Source organism: Peromyscus leucopus, chromosome 7 (genome assembly GCF_004664715.2).
Source record: "Peromyscus leucopus breed LL Stock chromosome 7, UCI_PerLeu_2.1, whole genome shotgun sequence".
In the NCBI taxonomy this organism is placed as follows: domain Eukaryota; kingdom Metazoa; phylum Chordata; class Mammalia; order Rodentia; family Cricetidae; genus Peromyscus; species Peromyscus leucopus.
In genome coordinates, this window is record NC_051069.1 from 107,713,375 (window position 1) to 107,738,162 (window position 24,788).

General features: G+C 39.9%; 1 protein-coding gene across 3 annotated transcripts in view; it reads right to left on the minus strand.

The window, feature by feature from the left end:
• The window catches only part of Oxsr1 (oxidative stress responsive kinase 1), a 98,019-nt gene that overhangs the window by 15,431 nt on the left and 57,800 nt on the right, over positions 1 to 24,788 (minus strand). For all 3 annotated transcript variants that reach the window (XM_028856418.2, XM_037208031.1, XM_037208032.1), the window contains exons 5-11: positions 23,420 to 23,475; positions 22,267 to 22,376; positions 19,696 to 19,797; positions 18,064 to 18,197; positions 12,437 to 12,485; positions 11,617 to 11,682; positions 3,224 to 3,346 (exon numbers count right to left, since the gene is read on the minus strand). In XM_028856418.2, coding sequence (XP_028712251.1) covers positions 3,224 to 3,346; positions 11,617 to 11,682; positions 12,437 to 12,485; positions 18,064 to 18,197; positions 19,696 to 19,797; positions 22,267 to 22,376; positions 23,420 to 23,475 — 640 coding nt within the window. The remainder of the gene's footprint in view (positions 1 to 3,223; positions 3,347 to 11,616; positions 11,683 to 12,436; positions 12,486 to 18,063; positions 18,198 to 19,695; positions 19,798 to 22,266; positions 22,377 to 23,419; positions 23,476 to 24,788) is intronic.

Here is a 24,788-nt window from a genome sequence, read left to right on the forward strand (position 1 = left end):
AAAGCTGTGATATTAATATAGTTGTTGTTCAAGTAGTCCATAATGAACACATCAATATACTTACCGTATTACAGTAAGTTAACAGTTTCAGCCGGGCATGGTGGCTCACACATATAATCCCAGCACTCAGGAGGCAGAGGCAGGTAGATCTCTTTGAGTTCGAGGCCAGCCTAGTCGACAAACTGAGTTCCAGGCCAGCCAGGGCCACACAGTTGAGACACAGCCCCCACACACCCACCTAGCACTGGTCTCAAACAAAAGAGAATACACAGAGCAAAACAAAAAGAAAACTTAACAAAATCAGTTTTATAAGCAAACCATACTGTGTGAATTCTCAGGTAGCAAAGGTCATACTCAAAAGTCAAATTTCTTCCATTAATCATAAACGCATGATTAATGTTTATGTTAATGATTATGTTAATAAACATAATCAAACGTATTATATACCTAAGATCATAGGCCAAATGTAAGTCTTTCAGCTAGTTATTTGACATGTTTTCAAAGTTCCATTTTAGATGTTCTTGCACATCCATGCTTACAGCTGTGTTATCCAGCTACATGTCCACTAAACAGAAAATTGGATAAAATAAATGTGGTAAGTATACAATGGAATTTTATTCATGAAGGAAAAAAAGCATAGCATTTGTAGGAAAATGAGTGAAACTGGAAACCATTGTGAAACCAGACACCTCTAGAAAGACCAATGCATCCTATGTGGTGCCTAGATTTCAACTTTCATTTGTGTTTGCATGGTCAGTGAGTCAGAAAGAGAATCAGAAGAGTTGAAGATATCTTAAGGGGGAGTGGGGAGAAAATAATGGAATGTATGTGACATGAAAATTGAACAGGGGATTTTAGAAAGGAGGGAGGAAAGCAGCAGGACACGAGCTGGAAACAAGGAAGGGGAATGGAAGAAGGACAAGAGTGTGATCAAAACAAGAAGGACAAAGTGTAAACAGAAATGCCATAATGAAACTCACTACTGTGTATACTAACTCTTAAATTAATTTTTAAAATTCTCAAAATAAATAAATATAATAAAACTAAAACTAAACCTACCATATATCCCAGATATACCACACCTGTGTATACGCTTGATGGCATTTAGGCCAGAGTACATAGAGAGACGTATGCTTCCAGGTTTAAAGCTGCAATACTTACAACAGCCAAGACACAGAACCATTTCATTTTCAAGAAATGGATGAAACTGCAGATGGTGTTAATAAGCAAGACCCAGACAAATATTATATAATCACATTTTCTGTTTTATGAAGAATCTAGGTTGAAAGGGGGAGGGGAAATAGAGGGAGAGATAACTAGAAAAGTGACATACACACTATGGCACCCAAGCCAAGTAAGCAGATCAAGAGAAATGGAATGGGGCACACAAAGACAGAAGAGAGACTTTTCCAAGAGGATGCGGGAGGATAATAGTGGAGAAGACAAGAACAAAACAGAATGGTTTATACATATGAAAGCACCACAATGAAACCTATCACCTTACAAACTCACTAAATTTTTCTAACTACAAAATCACAAAATTATTGGTAAGCAGTAAGTAAAATTCACCTTGTCTAGCACCTAATGATGAAGCAGGAAAGCCCTCCTAATGCCAGTGTGAACAGACACTGAAGCAAACAGAACCGGCATGGACCTCAGAGTTACCAAAGAGACATTATAAATGGTGTCTTGTGGCTATACTATCTATATTTTAAAAACTAAGTAGCAATATGAAAAAAACTAACAAATAAGAAAAGAAACAAACAACACAGACAGTGATGTGGAGACATGAAAAACAAAGGAATAAACTTCTACATTATTGCAGTGCTTGACATGAGACAGACTGCACACAGGATGTACAGCAGATCAGAGAAAGAAATGGTGGGCAAATGTCTCTGTTAGGGTTTCTATTACAGTTCTAAAGGTTTAGTCTACTATCTTCACAGTGGTATGCAGGTAGAGATGGTACTGGAGAAGGAGCGGAGAGTTCTACACCTTGATCCACAGACAGCAGAAGGAACTGTCCCAGTGGGCAGGACTGAAGCATCTATGAGACCTCAAAGCCTGCCTCCACAGTGTCACATTTCCTAACAGTGTTGCTCTCTATGGCCAAGCATTCAAACACATGAGTGCATGGGGACCATGCCTATTCACACCACCACAGACAGCTTCAAGGACAGCACAGAAACTATCCACAATTAAGCAAAATAAATGTTCACCATTGTATCTTTTTTTTTTAACCTTTTTAGAGCTTTATTGGAAGAGAAGGGGGGAGGGAGGGAACAGGCGGAAGGAGAGAGCAGAAAGAGAAGAAGGGGAGAGAGAGGACAGACAGAAGGAAGGAGCAGAAAGGAAAGAGCTACCATTTTGCAGGACTTTTCTAAGCTTGATGCTTAATAAATATTTGCCAATTTTCATTGGCAAGGCCTTAAAAAACTTAGTTATATAAAAGAATTAGACTTAAAAATCTACCAGGTAAGTAAAAATTCAATGATGAACATCAAGAGTCCTAAGGGGACTGGGCATGGTGGTGCACACCTTTAACCCCAGCATTTGGGAGGCAGAGGCAGGAGAAATTCTATGCGTTCAAGGCCTTCTCTTTATAGAGAGCTCCAGGACAGCCAGACCTACAGAGAAATCTCGTCTGAAAAAAAGTAACAAAATGAGTCCTAAGAACTCCCATGAGAGTAGATCCCACTAGGCAATGATATAAACATGACCATTATTAAACTCACCAAAAAGGGGGGGGGGTACTGAGCAGACAAGGGTATAGTACCCTTAAATATTTGGCATCTATCTATAGACATACATCATTTGGGGTAAGAATGATGAAGCAAAGGAAAAGGAAGACCCCAAGGCACACACACAAACACAGCAACCTAAGATATCCAATATATACCAATTAAAGAAGTCCACATTCCTCTCCATGTAAGGGGTAACATGCTTCCAGGACATGGTTGTATGTTACAAGGTCTTCTAGTTCACAATTCTTCTGCAGTGTCTAGCCATTAGTACAATCCAGTTATTCTCCATATCAAGACAGTTTCAACCTCTAAACACGGGTCATTTTCATATGTCCTAAATATCATCGCATTCAGAGAGCATGCCCGTCTACTTTGCTACATAGAAGTACCCAGGAAACCGTCAGTAGTTCTTGTCTTCTTTCTCTTCCAGCTCACAGACAACTCTAGCTGAAGAGTCTATCCAGTTCACTAACACTTACCCTGAGTTGTGAGATGGCTGCTCTCCCTTCCTCACTTTCCTCATCAAATTCATCATCACTCCACTCCCAGCCTCCATCCTCTGTCTTATGGAGACGGCCGCTGGAGCCCGGGACTCTCCGAACCTGAGCAAAAGGAAGGCATGAGAATTATGGTGTTTTGTATGCACTGAACAGGAACCTCAATTCTTTTTCCACCTAAATAAAACAGTAACTAGACCATTATTATCCTGGTAAGTGTGCCATACAAATTCACACCCTCTACCCCTCAATCTGCTCTATCTAGTTAGTACTTTACCACAACCCTCTTTTACTCTTAACCCCAGTAATATTTTTTATGTTAAGGCACAGGGGAAAAATCTAACATGTAATGTCCCAAGACAGTTAAAGGAGAAGAAAGGAGGTTTCACATATACCATAAACAAACCCAAGGTAAATAAAATCCATTGTTTTTCAACTTCTTTTTTCCGCTTTTGGGTCAGGGTCTCACTGTGTAGCTCTGGCTGGCCTGGAACTTGCATTATAGACCAGGCTGGCCTTGAACTGACACTGATCAGCCTGCCTATCTCCTCAGTGTTGGGAATAAAGGTATGCACCACCATATCCAGCTTCAACTTTTTTTTTTTTTTTAAATTTTCGAGATAGTGTTTCTCTGTACAACCCTGGTTGTCCTAGAACTTGCTCTGTAGACCAAGTTGGCCTCAAACTCACAGAGATCCGCCTGCCTCTGCCTGCAAGTAATGGGATTAAAGACCATCGCCTGGTCAGCTTCAACTTTTTAATCCAAAAATTATAACTTATATTCACAGAGCAGAGATTCAAGAGTTCAGGAGCCAGGTAAGTTTGGACAGGAAAACCAGCACTCTCTTAACCTTCACACACTAAGCAAGGGATGTAGCTCAGCAGTCAGACACTGCTCTAGGATGCAAGAATCTGGATCAGTGCTTGGTACTGGGGAGGCTTTAATGGACACTGTGGACCAGTAAAGGGCAATTCTCAGTGCTTAGGTGGACCAGGCATTCAAAGCCACCTTTGGCAATATGGTAAGCGAAGAGGTCAGCCTGGGCTACGTGAGGTCCTGACTCAAAAAAACAAGTTTTATATCTTCTTCCTAACATTAGCCTCCTTTGCAAATTTATACTCATCTCTAATGGGTGTATTTTGTCCCTTGCCCCTTCTTTTTTTTTAATCTATTTTAGGAGTTGTCAATGTATGGATTTTTTCACAATGGAAGATGAAAATTTCACTATAATCAGTGTCCTACTCTTTCCTTAAGGTACACTGTCTTCTTAGTAATCTCCCTACATTCAGAAACAGTAAGGATTCCCCCTCTGCCATCTTCTTAAAGAAGCCTTAACAGAGCCAAAGAATACTTCCTGGATCAGATGATTTCTGGTCTTGTGTACTTCCTCCAGTACTGGCATGGTACATTTATTAACACTAACTATTTTTTCAAATTTTATTTTTTTAATGTGTATGAGCATTTGCCTACATGTATATCTGTGTACCACTTGTATGCCTGGTGCCCACTGAGGCCAGAAGAAGGTCTTGGATTCCTCTGGAACTGGGATTTACAGACAGTCATGAGCCATCATATGGGTGCTGGGAATCAAACTATATCTTTTGAAAGAGCAGACAGTACTCTTGACCACTGAGCCATCTCCACAGCCCCTAAAGCCTGACATTTTCCACTTAATTCAATTCTACCTCAAACTCGATTCATGACATGGTTAGGAAAAGGGTCCAACCAGAGAACCTGAGCTAGAACTGACCTGAAAAACCTCCACGTACTAGTTTTCATGGTACAGAAGGTGCCAAGCAAGCTTCTAAAGGAGGGAAACCACTGAGAGTCCTATCCAGCTATAACACCTATGAAACACAACCACCACCAGCAGCAGCATGGCCCGACAACCCAAAGGGTACATGGAGGTCAACAGCAGCTCTCTAACTGGTCTTAAGGTCTGCTCAGTAAGAGGGAAACTATGCCTGGTACTAGAAATCCAAGGCTAATGAAGTCATGGGTCTTGGAGGAGAACCTATAATTGTCACTTTTACTACAATCCCTAACTACATTCTAAATATTTATTCTTACACCCATAAATAAGTGTAGCTTTCATCTCCGTCAAGGAAACTTCTCTTTGCAAAGATGGAGAGCATTACAGAAAACCAGTTCAAATGTAAACTGCAGAGCCCAGTCCCAACTGATACATCTACAACACAACTCCTGCACCTAAGGCTAAAGCAACATTTTGGAAGAAGGAACAGAAAAACTGTAAGAGCCAAAAACAAACAAACAACAACAACAAAAAACAGAGAATTTCCTGTGAGATTGTGTCTTCTAGAAATGTCAGAGAAGTTACAACCATGAAATCTCACCAAGATATTACTAGGTGTGGAGAAGGACAACATGAACACATCAAGGGAAAGCCCACAAGGCCTCAACCCTAGACAAGCAACTAAGAAATGTTGAGACGGGGAGAAACAGTCTTCCCCAGGGAAGAGCACACTGATTAGTTATCCAATATCAATGGTCAGCCCTAAAAACATGTAATATAATTAACGTTATAGGGACTGACAGGTTGTATGTATATATTTAGGGAAAAATATATTACACACACATACACATACAGACACACAAAGCTAACAACAATTTAAGAAAAATAAGCCATGGATTTGGGAGGGTTGTACATGTGAGGGGTTACACAGAGGAAAGAGAAAGGGGAAAAGAAGTAATTATAATCACAAAACCAAAACATTGTAAGAATAAAAAGAAAAAGGTCTGAGCTAGAAATCACTTTATTTCATGATTGGAGCCCTGCTACACTGGTCTGTCTTACAGAGGTACTGTACTGCTGAGGTGACATTGCTCTGCTCTCTGGAAGACAAGAACATGGTCTGGAAGACTATGTGCTCAGTCAGCGAATGCTAGAGTCTCGGTGTGTAACCACAGCGGATTTCCTCAATCTTTCTGCCTTGGTTATCCTGGCTTTACAGTAATGTGTTTATCTATTTGTAGATATCATTGCCAATTTCACTGTGCCTAGTACTCAGTTTCCTCCCATCTGAAAGCTTCTGACCACCACTTGAGGATACTTTTCTGTGGTGATATTTTATTTGTGCTGAAATGTGATATTTTATTTGTATGTTAATAAACAAAGTTTGCCTGGAGATCAGAGGTCATAGCCAGCCATTAACGGAAATCAGGTGGCAGTAGCACATGTCCTTAATCCAATCACATGGCAGGCACAGTTTCTGTGTGTTTAAGGACACAGCCAAGCGTGGTGACACACGCATTTATTCTCAGTACCAACCATAGAGACCTGGAGGTCTGTACAGACAGGCAGTGATGAGGAAGTGAGGTGGCTGGGTGAAGAGCCAATGAGAAGGCAGAACAGCAAGGCAATAAAGGTGCAGGTTAGACAAGGAAGAGGCTCTCTTGGGAAGCTATAGCGACGCGGTGAGGTTAGTTGGTGGCTATCTCTCTGATTTCTACGGTTCTCACCCCTGTATTTGGCTCTGTGTTTCTTATTTAATAAGACAGTTTAGAAATTCATCTACAATTGGCGCCCACATGGCAACAATTCTTTAAAAAACCGTGGGTGGCCTTACAGGCCAGGGCTTACAGCACCCAAACCCAGCCAGAGCTACAAGTGATTCGGACTACACACAGCCTGTGATTGCACTTTTCTGAAACTCTTCAGTGTTGACCCTTTTTTCAAGTGGTCCTCTATTTTGACCTTTCTTGTTACCTCTTTCTGGAGGACCCTTCTTTTGGAAACACACCCATATCTTTATCCTACAAAGTTTGTGCCCATTTTTTTATTACTGTGTTGTCAACTGACCCCTATGGATGATCTTCTGAAAATATCAGCTGCACTGATAGAATAGAAAAGTTCTATTGATTATTTTTTGTTTGTTTGTTTGTTTTGTATATTTAGAGTTATGTAAGTTTTACTACATTAAGAACATTTAAGAACATTTTGATCACCATCACAGCCACCAGAGGCCACAGCCCATTTCTCTCCACTTTCCCCAGGCTGGGAAATTAGCCCACTTCATGTCTCTCTGCATTCTTGAACATTTCCCACAGAATCAAATACTATGCATTACTTTGTAACTGATTTATTTTAATAACTCGTTTTAAAGGTTCGTCATGTTACAGCATGGATCATTATAAATGCTCCTAGACTTCCAACTGGGATACACACACACACACACACACACACACACACACACACACACACACACGCTTTAAGTAAGCTGAAAATACATTTAATCCATCTACTCTAGTAAGCACCAGAGCTTAGCAACAGTAAGGTTCGCTGTGCGGCTGGCTAGGAGCTATCAAACTCTTCAAGGAGCATGGGATTGCATATTGCTGGCCCAGGAATGTTTGTAGGGTAGAGTTCATCTCCTTACCTTCCTACCATTTCCACTTCTTTCCTTCTAGCTTTTTAGATGAGGTCCCACTACATTGTTTAGTCTAGTCTCAAAACTCCTGAGCTTGATTTTTAATAAATTTTCTTAAGTTTTTGAAAAAAAAAAAAAAAAAAAAAAAAAAAAAAACTCCTGAACTCAAGTGCCTAGACTGCTCAACCTCTTGGTACTAAAATTAGAAGAATGCACTACTAACCCTGGCATCAAAGCAAGGCTGCTACCAAATGTCTGTTATTTCTCACAAAATTATAAATTTAACTACTGTAAATGGAGCAACATCTGTACTTTATTCTTTATTAGCAAATAATATTTTGCTGTATGGACAAAACATGTTATACAACTGCTCATTGGCTCATGAACATTTCTACTTCGGGATTATTATGAATGCTGAACATTTCTTGAACATGCTTTCAACACTCCTATGTATGCATAGAAGTGGAATTTTTAGGTTATGATAGTTCTGTTTAGCCATTTCAGGAAGCATCAAATGATTTTTCAAAGTTGTTGCATCATTTTACATCCTAATCAGCAAGGTCTAAGGGCTACAGTTTCTACTTTCTTCACAAACAGTCACTGTCTTTTTATGATGGACATATAAAACTCCTTGTTAATTAGATTTGTATTTCTTGAGCTATAAATTAGAATGGGCATATTCTTTGGAAAGTTTTCTATTCATCTTTTTGTTTGTTTGTTTGTTTTGAGACAGGGTTTCTCTGTGAAGCCCTGGCTGTCCTGGAACTCACTTTGTAGACCAGGCTAGCCTTCAACTCCCAGAGATCCACCTGCCTCTGCCTCCCAAGTGCTGGGATCAAAGGCGTGCGCCACCACTGCCCTGGCTCTATTCCATCTTTTACTCATATTAAAAACTGGGTTTGTGTAGCCGGGCAGTGGTGACGCACGCCTTTAATCCCAGCACTCGGGAGGCAGAGCCAGGTGGATCTCTGTGAGTTCGAGGCCAGCCTGGGCTACCAAGTGAGTTCCAGGAAAGGCGCAAAGCTACACAGAGAAACCCTGTCTCGAAAAACCAAACCAAAAAAAAAAAAAAACTGGGTTTGTGGCAGGGCAGTGGTGGTGCACACCTTTAATCCCAGCACTTGGTAGGCAGAGGCAGGCAGATCTCTGTGAGTTTGAGGCCAGCCTGGTCTACAGAGCGAGATCCAGGAAAGGCGCAAAGCTACACAGAGAAACCCTGTCGGGGGGGGGGGGGGGGGGGGGGGACAACAACTGGGTTTGTTTGCTACTTATTAACATCTAGGGAGAGAGAGAGAGAATGTGTGTGTGTTTGTGGACTCACCCAGGTCAACACACCTCCTCACTCATACTCCTGTAAAATTGGCTTCTCTTCTTCTACAATGCAGGTTCTAGAAGTCATCTTTACCTGCTGAGCCATCTTACCAGCCCTGCCCTTTGGTTTAGAGAGCATTCTTGCTCTTTCTGCAAAATAAACTTCTTAGACCCCAGTGTACAACTTGGAATGAAGGGTAAATAGAGTCTAACTTTCAACTAACCCTCCTGCTTTTAGCTCAACTTTCACCCTTATAATTTTTGTTTTGTTTTTGAAGTACTGTGGATTGAATTCAAGGCCTTACAAGAAGTGTTCTACCATTGAGCTATAGCTGTGAGTGTATGTGTATGTATGCTTGTGGAATGTGTATGCGAGCTTATGAATACATACATGTATGTGTGCATGAACATATAACAGCCCAAGGCCATTGTAAGGAGTTATCTTTCCTCGACTGTCCTTCGACTTTATGTTTTTAAGTTTATTTATCCTATTTTGTGTATGTTTTGCTTGGGTGTGTGTGCACCATGTGCATGTTATGGTGCCCAGGCTGTCAGCCACCATGTGAGTACTAAGAATTGGACCCCAGACCTCTGCAAGAGCAACAAGTGCTCGTAACCACTGGTCCTCCCTCTCCAGCCCTCACCCTTATTTTATGAGATAGGGTCCCTCACAGAATCTCAAGTTCATCAATTTGGCTAGGCTGCTGTGTATCCAATGAGCTTCAGGGATCCATCTGTCTCCATCATCTCACTCCCTAGGCTAGAGTTACAGGCATAATCTCTCATGTCTGGTTTTTTTATGTGGGTTCTGGAGATGTGAACTCATGCCCTCATGCATGTGCAACAGGTACTTTGCCTATCGAGCCAGTTCCCCATTCCCACCCCCAAATTTAATTTTGAGACAGCCTCTCTCAACATTGTCCAGGCTAGCCTCACTTACAATCCTTTTGTTTCAGCCTCCAAAATATTCTAAGTATATGATTGCAGGTGTATGTTATAAAACCCAGCTTGTGGGGTTTTTCTGAGGTTCACCGATCTTAAAGAAATCACACTGCAGACACTAAACAATTTCAATTAGGATTTACTGCAATTACAAGCACAGAGATTTTAAATTGCATCAAATTATTTATGAATGTTTACTGTGTACGAAGAACTGACCTAGGCCTACTAAGACAATGTGGAGAACATAAGCTTTTGTTCTAATAGCTGTCACATGTTAGATAATGATATGTTCTTCAAAGTAAAGTAAAACAGGAAGGGATAGAAAGTCGGAGTTCAGGTAGTCAAGGAAAACAATTTTGAGAAAGTGCTATACTAATGACCTAAAGTGAGTGGGACAGTGAACAGTGTTTCCCTGAGTGGCCAGCCATGGAAGGAACATTCCCACTCCCCAGACATTAGATTTCAGTCATCTGTGATGATCTGATTATGCGCTGAACTCCTTGTGATTCTGATAAGCGACAGCAGTTGATAAACTCAATGGGAAAGAATACAAGTAAAAATGGAAGGGAACCCTCTAGAAGGGAAGTAGTGTCATTTTAATTCTAGGGAAGGAAAGGCTAGGTTCTCATGAGAACTTTATGAAGATGAAAATGGAGATCTTTTTGTTTTGTTTTGTTTTGTTTTTCAAAACAGGGCTTTTCTATGTAGCCCTGGCTTTCCTGGAGCTTGCTCTGTAGACAAGGCTGGTCTCGAACTCACAGAGATCTACTTGTCTCTGCCTCCCGAGTACTGGGATTAATGGTGGACACCACCACCGCCCAGCAAAAATGGAGATCTATTAATAACCAGACTTGAGCATTTCTAGTTGCAGAATGACAGAGCTCAGAAGTGAAGGCAAGCTAATGTGCTGTTAGTGATTGTTAGTAAGTATATAAACACAGAATATTTAAGATACCTTTGTTCTTTATTAAGCAAAACCTTCTGAATAAAGACCTTCATTTCAAGTAGTGAAATGTACAGACAGTAAGCTTCTACCAGAATGGTCCTAACGTCCTAGGCAGGCCTACTATACCATATACCAGAATGACCCTAATTTCCAGACAAGCCTTCTTCTATATCATATGGAACAGAGGACCCCGTCTTCTCCCTCTAGTCCATCATCAACAGAAATCCATGGGACAACATTTCCTTCACACGTGCTAAGTCTCCTTTAAGGGGAAAAGAGTAATGAAATGGGGTGGGGGGTTCTCTGTGGTGAAATGGCAAACATCAATTTTGCCCAAACTGGGCTTTAATGTATTCTTTATGTTCAAATTATGACCAAAGTTCTTAGAAACAACACACACCAAGCAAAGTGCTTTGTTATAACATTGTCTAAAGCTAGGAGGTAATATGACTTATACCCCAAGCTATAAGTGCTATGCAAAATCCCCATCTCTAGACAGCTGGAAACAGTCACTAGCAGGGGTTAGAAATGACTCACCACCAACTGCCATCCAGCCCACCTTGTTATTCTAGGAGACAGCAGAGTAACACCTAAGCATACAGCTGACAGGTATTTGCTGACTGGGTTTATAAAATGTTTTAAAATGGCTGAAAATGAATAATCCACACTTCTATCAACAGAATAGCACCCACTTTAAAAATGCAAAACAAACAACAAAAAACTCCCACAAATCTATTCTAAGCAACCTATGAAAACTGAATTAAACCCTGATGATACCCCCATTTACCTTTTTAGATCTTTCAGAAATGGTAGGTGCTCTCTGTAATATTTTTTCTTGAAGAAATTCTTTATTCTAAAAAAATAAAAGTCAGTTATCAGAACCTTTTATTGAACCAAACACTGACACAGAAGTGTCAATCACAATTAATATGTGATAAATAAACTGTTTTGTGAAGAGAAGAGAAAAGCTTTTATCTTTTCATTCTGAAGGCTTTTATACAGCACTTCCATCATTTTTCAACTGGAGACAAACCTTTAGTGTGTACTAGGAATCATTTTCTATGAAAAGCTCCCTTTACTGTATGTGCTTTGTTGGCCCTGCATTTCCAAACATACTAATGCCTTATGGTTGGGATATGGGGTATTTATTAGTTCAGAGAGCTCAATTGTTCAGATTGCTTTTACAATAAGAAAAAAAAAACTGTTCATGTGTAGGCAGATGTATGTCATATGTGTGTTAAGATAAGATTTCTCATTGAGACTTAGGGTCATGAATTAGCCTAGTCTTACTAGCCAAAGAGTTCTAGGGTCCGTCTGTCTCCACTTACCAATTCCAGGGGAATTATAAGCCAAGTGTCTACACCTCGATTTCTTTATGGGTTCTGGGGATCAAATTTAGGTCTTCATGCTTATATGGAAAGCATCTCACTCCAGCTCCCCAAAACAAGTTATCTTACTTACCAAAGATTGCGTATATAAATACCTTCAGTAATTATTTTATCTACCATCATTTCTCCAAATGTAACCATCTTAAGAAATGCAGCTTATAAACCGTGAACACAACTAGTATCATATGAATGCATACACTCAAAAGCTGGAATGCCCACCTTTGCTTTCTGGAAAAACTTGTGCCTCAATAGCTCTGCTGCTGTTGGTCTAAAATCAGAAAGGAGAATTTTTAGTTTTCAAGCACAATATGAATTTCCATCTTCAAAAATGAGAAACTATTTCCTGAACAGCAAACTAAACACTCCTCAGTATATTTCACTTTCTCTCCCCTGCTAAAAAACAAAAAGCAGGATAAACTTGGTATAGGATGCTGAGGAGAACAAAACTTCAAATAGAAATTTGCTAATGACAAACTGCAGAATCTTTGAAAAATTCATTAGTAAAATACTGTTTCTAGAAGACAATTCTTAGGGACTTGCAATGTTTGCTACTTAGCAATATCATTTTCAGGGAGTTAGATGATAACTACCTAAAAAAGTGTTAGCAAAGTGTAAAAATGCATTTAAACTAGAAAAGAGAAATCAAACATTTTGATTCTTGCTATACAGCTGCCCAACAGGTTTCAATTTAAGGCAACAACAGATTCTTAGAGATTGCTCAATTTCCCTTTAAGGGAAAAAAAAATATTTAGAGTATATTTTCCAAATTTAAACCAAATTCAGTTGTATTCAGTTATACATGATCTTGTTTGGAGTAAATTCTTCATTATCAACTTTACAAGCTTTTAAAAGAAGATCACTAAGAATAAAGAATTTACTCTCCACATAATTACTAGGTAATGCTATTCAATGTTTTTCTCAGAGCTATCTACCCAAGTGTTAAGAACAGTGTTGGTTCTGTCTTGTTTTATCCCACTGATGAGGATGGAAGTTTGTACAGAACCTTGTACAAGTCTGGTAAGCATTTACCTCTGCATACCTCAGTCTGAACAGTGGCTCTTAAACACTGCTATGCACTAGAACATCTGGAAGGTATTTTCAAATCACTACACTAGGTTTTTTGTTTTGTTTTGTTTTGTTTTTTTCTCAAGACAGAGTTTCTCTGTGTAGCTTTGGAGCCTGTCCTGGAACTCACTTTGTAGACCAGGCTGGCCTCGAACTCACAGAAATCCACCTGCCTCTGCCTCCCTAGTGCTGGGATTAAAAGCGAGCGCCGCCGCCACCACCACCTGGCCCTACACTAGGCTTTATCTCACCAAATAAAGAATAATATTTGGGAGTGAGACTGGGGTATCAGTAGTTCTTAAACCTTCCCAGGTAGTTCCAAAGTAAATTTTAAGCTTAAGAACCAATCAATGCCTCAGAAGATTAATGCAGGTTAGGAACAAATGGTGAGATTGAGGCGAAGTAATATTAAATAACAGCCCAAGCGTTAGGATGACAGGCTGTTATTTAATATTACTTCGTCTCAATCTCACCAGTCTCTCCCTGGTAAGTCTACACATGTGCATACTCGCATTTGCGTGACTGTCTACATACAGACTGAACATCCCATTTACTACAGGTGAGACTTTGCACGAGGCTAGTTATTCTCTGATTTCTGTTTCTTCGTTTATAAAATAGAAAAAGGAAAAGTACTGTCCTGGTAAGATTACTGTGAAAATTAAATGAGATGGTGTAAGTGCTTTAAATATTTATGACAGTGCTTGGGACTTAACCAGTTGAGTTTTTTGTTGTTGTTGTTGTTGTTTTGTTTTCTTTCATTTTTCTGTTTAATGGGTTTACTAAGGGTTGAGTTTTATGTTGTTTGATCTTAAATAACATTTAATTCTAGTTCTCAAATTGGAATGCATTTTCTATACTTCCCAGAGATTAAAAAAATATCTATTTTGAAACAGTTTTGACTTACAGAAGAGTTGAAAAGATGGTGTGCTATTCCTTCATATCCTTCTCTAGCTTCATGAAGTTAGCCTTTGACATGATCAAATTATAATTATCAAGAAATAACTAAAGCATTAACACTAGGACAATCTTTCTAACTAGAAGCTACAGATTTCTTCAGTTTCCCATGGTGCCCTTCTCTGTCAAAGCCCTGCGGCATACCTGTCACATCTAATCTCCATGTCCAATCAATCTCTTCTAACCAGCCAGCTTTTTCAATTTCTTCTTTGCTTGATACCTCTGATAAATACCAGTCAGATATTTATAGCATATTTCTCAACTTGGAGCTCTTTGCTACTTTGCTACTTTCTCATTATAAACTGGAATTATGGAATGGGAGAAGAAGGCTTCACGGGCAATGACCTTTCTTACTGCATCATTGTCCGAGGTTCATTATGCTGTGACCTTGATCTTCTGGTGGATCTTTCTTCATACCTTATTCAATCAGGAGCAAATTACAGCCCAGCCCATACAAGGGAAATCCATTGTTTTACATTTTAACTGAACCTTCCCATTCTAGAAGTCTTGCTTGATTCTTTGGTCATAATCAGACTTTCCCTATGGTTTTGATTTATGGTTTTAATAAATTTAAAGATTTATAATCTTCTCAGCTACCATTGCATTATGAAACTCCTGAAGAACTGAAGCTGTCATGTCCACCAACTCTAGTTCATGGTGCAGTATCACCATGTGTGCCGCAGCTTGAATGGCTGGCAGCAGCTTGAGTGGACTGTTGTTCCCAGGAGCCGGAGACCTGCATTTGCTGGTGTTCTGCGTGCACTTCTGAGACCCCTGCACCCAAAATGAAGCTGCCTGACAACAGTGCTTCAATGCTTAGACCCTAGGAGGTGCAGCGTATGCATTTAATGTGGAGAGTATAAATTCAGACTCAACCCGTAGAAATAAAGTCAAAACAACGAGGAGAGATGTTGGTGCCTCTTGGCAATGACCAGTTTTTATTCTGTTTATCATCTCACTGGGAAGGGAAGGAGGCTTCTTGTGTGTATGTGATGTACATATATACACAGAGGCAAACATTCGTATGTATAAACTAAAAACAAACAGTTTATAAAAAAGGAGGAGGAAGATGTTTTCTGATGATCCTATCTCTATATAGGAACTTCGCTGAAAATCTCCTCCAGGTGGACCCCAGGTCCTAATTCCCAAAGTCACAGCACCGGGTTCAGAAAGGCAACCTAGTAGGATACTGGAGTGAGGGGTGTCCACTGCAAGGAGCCACTGGATTAGCTCAGGACTCTTCTGTAATTTATGGAGTCTTCACTATTTCTGGCACCTAAGAATCTTTTAAGTTTGATGGATTTTTAGCTGTTACTTCTAGGTATTTGTAGCAAAGGAATTTGTTCTTTTTGTCAGCTAGCTTGGCAGAAACAAAGGTATTCCTATCAATTTTAGCCACTGCTGAGAAACAGAAAAAAATTCTAAAAACATACACATGAACTTTTCTGCTGATTTTCTTACCCTTTCTAATATTTCCAACAGTAAATTCTGAAGCCCCATTACATATACTAGACACATGATCAAGGATGTCAAAGTCTTTTATTTTTGTCGACCTTTAGAGAAAACAAAATTAAACAACTTTTAGTACTAAGAAAATTTGTGGAATATACAGTCATCCTGTGGTATCCCAGGAAAATTGTTTCCAGAAAATTGTATCCTTTTGCCAATACCAAAACTCTGATGCCCAATCCCTTGTATTTACACGGACCAGTATCTGTGTAGAACCCACAGAATCCTCCCACACTTTACACCACCTCCAGCTTAACTAGAGCAGCGCTATCCTGCCAATTCTATGCCAACAGCTGTTACACTGCATCGTTGCTCAGGGAATGAGGACAAAGAAGAGGCGGGTGATGCTGAGTGCTGATATAACTGGATCAGAGGACTTGGACCCACAGGTAGATGAAGCTGCAGATGGGGGGGGGGTGGATATGGGAAGCTGATGTATACACACACAAACAAAAACTAAGATGCAGTGGGGATGCAGCCCCAAGTTACAAATGATGAGCTTTAAATTCAAGTTCTACCTTTGAGACTAGAGATCTGAGTGACCTTAAAACAGAAGGCTCCACTCAGTGATCTCACCCACAAATGCAGTTCAAAAGCAACACCACACTAAATACCCTTAGTTAAGAGCCTGCTACTTACCACTGACTGTGTCTAAAGCAGACAAGGAAACTATTTTAAATTGTGTTTACTAAAATCTTTCCAACATGGAAAGTACAATTATTTGGCATGAAATATAAATGTGTTATGTTAAAGTTCTTTTGTTATTAAATTGTAAATGGCAATTATATTTTAAGTGCAAGCTGGAAAAAGAAAAACTTCCTGGCCCTGGTGGTATGTAACTTTAATCCCAGCACTTGGGAGGCAAAGGCAGGCAGATCTCTGAGTTTGAGGCCAGTTTGGTTTACAGAGTGAGTTCCAGGAAAGGCTCCAAAGCTACGCAGAGAAACCCTGTCTCAAAAAAAAAAAAAAAGGAAAAAGAAAAACTTTCCCATTAACATGGCATTTTACTAATACAGAATTCACAATATATAATTTCATAGTTAATTTGCTTTTTGGTTTCTCTGTGTATCCCTGGCTGTCCTAGAACTCACTCTGTAGCCAGGCTGGCCTAGAAATCACAGAGATCCACTTGCTTCTGCCTCCCAAGTGCTGGGATTAAACATGTGCACCACCACCACCCGGCTCATAATTTCATAGTTTTAAGAAATTAGTCGGGCCGGGCGGTGGTGGCACACGCCTTTAATCCCAGCACTCGGGAGGCAGAGGCAGGCGGATCTCTGTGAGTTCGAGGCCAGCCTGGGCTACCAAGTGAGTCCCAGGAAAGGCGCAAAACTACACAGAGAAACCCTGTCTCGGAAAAAAAAGAAAGAAATTAGTCAAGATCTGAACCATCAAGATATACAATATACTTAAAAGAACACAGGAATAGAACAGCTCTGAACTATAGCTTACTTTTCCTGGTTTGGTCTGACAGAATGATTGAATGCTTTTGTATAAAAATCAGAGCCTTAAAAACAAGGATTTGGTGAGATTGTAAAATGGTGTGCCACTTTGGCAAAACAGTTTGGTGGTTGGTCAAAATGCAAAACATTGTTACTCTGTTACTCAACAATTCTACCCTTAGGAATATATCCTCAAACTACTGAAAATGTGCACCTATGAAACATGTACATGAAGGTTTACAGCAGTGTGTTGCTAATAGTAAAAAAGTTAAAACAACTCAAATAGCTATCAAATACTGGAGAGAAATAAAATGTGGCTTATTCATACAATAGAATATTATTAAGACATAAAAATGAATGAGAAACTGACAGATTAAATGACTTTGGTGAACCTTCATAATTTCATTTGTAGATCTTTCCATTTCTAATTTATAAATACATTTGGGGTTATAAATTATAAATGTACTGCCTCCTGTCAACATTGTATACTTCTATTTGATGATTTCTGTGTCAAACATTATATGGAAATGTTTCCAAGTATTTTCTGTATTATCTGTGAATGAATAGAACAAAATAAATTGCCTGTGATGGGAAAAAAAAAAAAAAAAGCTTCCATTCGTGAGGTTTGGGAGCTACACTTAACTGTGAGAATAAAATAATAAAGATAAGTGTTTAGAATGCAAAAAAAAAAGAACACAGAAATCAACTCAGTCCCTTACAATCTTGTAAAATAACCTTTATGTTTCCAAAGTTTGTATTTCATTCATTTTAAGAAGACACACATAATCCCACATATACATACACATGTAAAATTTAGGGTTTCCCACATTGTTTATGTATCAAAAAGAGACATGTCACATTTATCTAATGTTTTACCTTTTTTCTGGATCCTTTTGAAGGCACAGTGAAATCATTTTTCTAAATGATTTTCCATATTTTTTCAGCATTTCTTTATCTTGAACACCGGTTTCCAAAGAAGGAGGATCGTTCTGGAGTGTCAGCATTAAAACCTGTAAGAATTTTCAATACAGTATAAACTTCTAAGGGGTTTTTAATATGGATTCAAGCTTCCCAACATTCCAGAAGTTGACATCTCGGGGGTGAAGAGATGGCTCAGCCGGCAGAGGGCTTGCTGTACCACAGGCAGAAAGAAGGACCTGAATCTAACCTTCCGCATTCACATAAGAACATGGGTGTGGTGGTCCACGCCTGTCATCCCAGCTGGGGAGCGGGAGGAGCTCCTTGCGGTTTACTGGCCAGCCAGTCCAGCCATACTGTCAAGTTCTAGTTTCAGGGAGAAACCCTGTCTCAAAATATAAGGTGAAGAGTGACTGACAATAACCTGTGGTCTCCAAAAGCTCACACGCAGAAATACACACACACATACACGTTAACGTCTAGGAGGGATTTCAAGGGTTGGGGATAGCTCAGGGGATACACGTACTTGTCTCGCATGTGTGAGACCCTGAGCCCAACACCAAGCACCACAAGAAATAGAGTGGTTGTTTAGAACCCAAGGTTTTCATGTGTACTGGACATTAGTTAAGAGCTATAGATGGATGGATTCTTAGCCAACCTGCCCACAAGTGCCCACTGTCAACATTGCTATTATATCCTTTAGTTAAAATCATTTATTCACATCCCCAGCTTTAATTCTTCTACTTCCAACCTACTATAAAAACAAAACATCAAAGCCACAGCAAAAGAAATATATGTGTGGCCATTAGCTTGCCCAATACATGACCCGTCCTCCCTTAACTTTATATAGTGTGGACCCTTTTCTTCCAGAAACTTCTATACAGAAATCACCCATTCAGACATTTAGTTCCCATTGTTCCTGCCTCCCTGCAACCTGGGCCGTCTTAGCTATTCTGTCACCAGAGGCTACAAGAGGCAGATGAGCAAAGAAACCACAGTTGGGTAACAGACCACAAACCACAGTAAGACCGGGGCAGCAGTTCTGTGTTCACAGCACAGAAAGATGGCTGCGATCCACCAGTTCACTCGGAATTCTATGAGGAACTACATAAAGAGTTCAAAGGCTCTGAACCCAAGGAAAAAAAGTTTGTAGATGGTGAAGAAAACATATCATGAACGTCTGTAACTTGACTGCACATCCAAGAATGGTTTATCCTGGGTTTGATCAATATATAACACCAAGTAAAAATGGCTAAGTTGGTAATTTTATGTGAAAGATTATATTTTGCTACAACATACATACAAAATCTAGGAAAATAAATAACTATGGGTATGACTGGCAAATGTCAAAGGCTTCGAAAAAGGGGCTGGAGAGATGGGCTGGCAGTTAGGAGCACTGGCTGCTCTTCTAGAGGGCCTGGGTTCAACTTCCAGAACCTACATGGCGGCGCACAACTGTCTGTAACTTCGGTTCATAACTTCGGTATGCCTTCACACAAGACATACATGCAGGCAAACCACCAAAGCACATTAAAAAAAAAAAAAAGCTGTGAAAAGTAACTGGGACTTAAGCTGGAATATGAGCCTCACCTTCATTGGTGGATATTTATGATAAGGAGCTGCGCCTGTGGCCAGTTCAATCGCTGTGATTCCAAAACTCCAGATATCAGCTTTAAAATCATAACCTCGAACCTGAAGGAGTTGGGGGGAGGGGCAAAGAGAGAGAAATGTGCACAATTACTTTAACCAGACTAAAACACTTACAAAAGTTTCTAGGATGTCATGAAAAATTAAAGTGTTCATAAGCTTTGGCAGTTTTTTTTTTTTTGAAGGGGGGGGGGGTTCGTTTTGAGAGGGCTCCCTGTACAGCCCAGGCTAGCCTTGAATTTTTGATTCTCCTGCCTCAGCCTAAGCACTGGGATTATAAATGTGTACTATCACAATGTGTTCATAAACCTTAAACCAGTAAACTGTTAACTATTATAATCACTTAAAAGAATGTTATAGTCGCCGGCGTTGGTGGCGCACGCCTTTAATCCCAGCACTCGGGAGGCAGAGGCAAGTGGATCTCTGTGAGTTCGAGGCCAGCCTGGGCTACCAAGTGAGCTCCAGGAAAGGCACAAAGCTACACAGAGAAACCCTGTCTCAAAAAAAAAAAAAAAAAAAAAGAATGTTATAGTCAATTACTAGCAGTGCTTATTAATTCTGCATGAAAATATAGAATAGTCATAAAACAAAAATATGAAACTATCATTAAGTGTGATATAATTAAAAGGTGTGTTCTATTTACAAAACAAAACAAAATTAAAGAAACAAACAAAAAAGACAAAATGGGAACCAAGACTTTACATAGCCCTGTCTTTTATTTTCCATATTCCAGGACACCATTTTTTCCTTTTCTTCCTTGTCTTCCCCCTCTTTGCCTTTCCTTCCATTTATTTCCTGTCTCTCTCTTCCTGGGGTTTTTGTTTTTACTTTAAGACAAGATCACATTAGGCAGGCCAGACTGGTCTGGAATTCTCCATCCTGCCTCAGTCTCCAGAGTGATGGGACTAAAAAAAATGTGCTACCATACCCAGGTATTTTATCATTATTCCTACAATTGAGAAAAGTTATAAAGGGACTGTGGATTTTTTTTTTCATGTCGTTGGGATGAACAAGCTATCACATTTCTCACATTTATACTGCCACCATCAAGGCTTAAATTCAGTCGTCAATATGTGTGCTGTCCTGCCTTCTGGTAAAACAGGGAGGCCTCTAATGACCCAAAGGCAAGCTCCCTGCATGGACAAGATTTCAACATGCTTCTCTACCAAACAGACCAGGGGAAGCCCCTGCTTAACTGAGAAGTAGATTAAACCCCTGCCACATCCTCTATCCCAGGAAAACAAATGAATTCTCATATTCATTCCTACCCCCTGACCCTACCTTTCTCCACAGCCTGTGTTGTTCATTCTGTTCCTATGCACAGCCTCTTAGGACCTCGTGTGGCCTGGCGTGCCCTCCTTCCACAGGCTGTGTAACAATACATCTAAGACACTCATGGAAACTCCCATATGGTGTTGAAAGATACCTGGAGTCTTGAGAAATAAGGCTGATTTGCATATAATTGAGGAATCTTTTACAGGTGGTAGTACTGATAACATCAAGTGAGCCAGGCAATGGTGATGCACGCCTTTAATCCCAACACTAGGGAGGCAGGGCCAGGAGGATCTCCGTGAGTTCAAGGCCAGTCTGGTCTACAGAGCGAGATCCAAGACAGGCAACAAAACTACACAGAGAAACTCTGTCTCAAAAAACTAAAAAATAAAATAATAAAAAAAAAAACATCAAGTGAATATATGCACTAAAGAAGAAAAGAGCCCAGAAAATGACCTTAAGAAACAATGTCCAGGTCTACCCCAGGCTGGCCTCAACCTCACATCCTCCAGTTCCAGCCTGTGCCTGGATACCATGTGTACTCTACACATCCTATTGGAAAACTCAAGAGTAGACAGAGCCAGGCCTGGTGGCCAACATCATTCGAACAGGAGGATCTCTGAGTTGAGGACAGACTGGTCCACAAATCAAGTTCCAGGACAGCACAAAGAAAGCCTGTCTTGAAAAACAAAACAAAACACAAACAAAGGAGTAGATGGCCCACAGGCCAGAGGAACGCCTGGGGAGCAGGAGAAAACTGAAGAAGGAAATTAGGCTGAAGCATGAATAATCTCAAGCACCATGAGGAAGAGAAGAGAGGAGCACTCAGAAATGAGCACTGGGTTGAAGAGTGTTCACTGGAGTATGAAACAAAGGACAAGAGACTGTGGTGAGTGGTCTGAGGTCAGTGGGAAATGGAAAAGAGCCCCAGCAAGGAAACTATGAGCTAAACAACTAGGTCATTTAGTCTGTACTAAAATAGATATTTTTCATTGTTTTATTTTCTTACTACTTGATTATCTTTGGTATAGTCTTAAGTTTCTGAGGTCCTGTGTAAAGATCTGTTTTTTGTTTGTTTGTTGTTTTGTACTGGGATACTATCTTTCCTTAGACCAAGGTCTTAACCAATCAATGGAAACACATATTTCATGCAGCCAACCTTGTATACTGAACAAATATAAACACTATTGAGGTTTCCTAACAAAATCCTGAACCATTTCAAAAAGATGAAACTCACAGTACCTGCTCCATAACTTCGGGTGCCATCCAGCATGGGGTGCCGACAAACGTCTTCCGCACTTTGTTTCTGGTAATGTCACCACCAGTCGCTAAAAAAGCACTAACACCAAAGTCTGGAACAGAATAGACATTTGTTATGGTCTGAAGAGGAAGGAGCTCCCACAGGCTCCTGAATTCGGGCTTATTGCCAACTGTTGAGCTTTGAGAAGTGATAGCTTCTGAGAGTTCCTTATAATCAATGGACTGATGCCTGTACAGCCAGAATATGATAGCTCTTGGGGAGATGGTGTAGAGGTTGAGCCCACTAGGAGGAAATGGGTCAATGTTCTGCAAAGACCCCTTCTTACTGCTCTCGGCTTCCAGGTAGTCATGAACAGCTCCCTGCTCTGACGTGCTCTTACTCTGCCTCCCTCAGGGTGAGGTTAGGACCCAAATCAAAGGGTCTAATGAGCCCTGGATTGAAACCCATGAACCCACAGATTCAGAGAAAATACTTGAAACCACAACTGTATAAGTGTTAATATCCAAAATATACAAAAAAAATCTACATTCCAAGGCTAAAGAGTCAGAAGCCAATATAGGCTACAAAAGAGATTTTGTCTCCAATAATAATAATAATAATTTTACAATTTGCTGGGCAGCAGCGGTGGTGCGTAACTTTAATCCCAGCACTCGGGAGGCAGAGCCAGGAGGATCTCTATGAGTTTGAGGCCAGCCTGGTCTACAGAGTGAGATCCAGGACAGACACCAAAATTACACAGAGAAAACCTGTCTCAAAAAACTAAAAAAATAAAAATAAAAAAATTCTACAATTCAGCAATAAAAAACACATTTAAAAAAAGGCAAAGGACTTCACCTAAGAAAAGCAAATGGACACTATAAACATGAAAAGATGCTCAACATAGCTGACCACTAGGCAAGTATAATCAAAACCATGAGAGAGACATTAAACTAGCATGAGGACCTAAGTCTGGATCACCAGGACCCATACAAATGCTAGACAGGCAGAGTAGCTGCTTCTATGAGTGCTCAGGATGCAGGCACAAAAGGTCTCAGAGGCAAAGTAGCAACAAATGTGAAACCACATACCTGCATGCATTCATGCATCACATACACACACACCAACCAAAGGAAAGTAAGTCATGGTAATCATTACCTGCGATCTGTACAGAGCCATCTTCTCCTAGGAGAATGTTTCCAGCTTTCACATCTCTTCAAGGAAAAAAAAATACCATCAACATTTGTTCTTTAAAATGGCACTATTTAAGAAGCAACTGTTTATTTACAAAATATTAGCACTATTTAAATATTTTGTTTTATATTAGAGTATTAAAGTCAATAGTAATTTTTAAAGTTTTAGCTATTTATATTATAATCCAAACATTAAAAAGAAAACTATAATAAGGAACATAACTTTTTATACTACCTAGAAAACTTAAGCTCATTAAATATTCTTTTTTTTTTTTTTTTTCTTTTTCTTTTCCAAAGCAGGGTTTCTCTGTGTAGCTTTGGAGTCTGTCCTGGAACTCACTCTGTAGACCAGGCTGGCCTCAAACTCACAGAGATCTGCCTGGCTCTGCCTCCTGAGTGCTGGGATTAAAGGCATGTGCCACCAGTGCCCAGCTCATTAAATATTTTTGACTGGGATGATAATGACCAACGAAAGTGACTCTCATCTATCCTCACCTTTTCTTATTGCTGAAACATAAAATTTATTTTCTATACAAACTACATGCTAAAAAACAATGGATCAATCTCTCCAAGTTCCTCAACCCTCAGTTCTTACTTTCTAACTGATTAATGAGTTCATATCTGAAAACAGAAACTATTGTACACTTACAAAATAAAATAAAATGACTCAGAACTGTATTTTTTTTTCACTGTGAACCACATGTAACAATTCTAGTAAAACAGGGATACATGTTTGTTATCTAAAAAAAAATAAACAATGCCAAGTATAGTGGGACACAGCTTGAATCCCAGCACTCTGGACAGTAGTAGATTTTACATAACCCTGTCTTTTATTTTCCAAATTCTATGACACTTTTTTGGTCATAGTTTGGGTAAAAGCTAAGGGAATCTGAATAGGCTCTGTGTATGGGAGGGGTGCAGTAAAGAAACCTTCATGGCACTCTATGATTGGGAGCAGGTTATTGTTGGTAAGAGAGAGAACAGCCAGAGGCATCTGGAAGAATCTGAAGCAGAGAGAAAAATAAACAGACTGGACATTGCCAGTAGGTTTGAGACTATCCTGGTCTACATAGAGCACTGCAGGACAGCCAGACCCTGTCTCAAAAACCATAAAACAAAATTTTGATGTTGCACAAAGGAACACACAAAGAAAGAGAAAGCAACTCAGCATGGCAATTCTTTTTATAAAAACAGTGCGCCAAGGGCTAGAGAGATGGCTCAGAGGTTAAGAGCACTGACTGCTCTTCCAGAGTCCTGAGTTCAATTCTCAGCAACCACATGGTGGCTCACAACCATCTATAATGAGATCTGGTGCCCTCTTCTGGCCTGAAGTC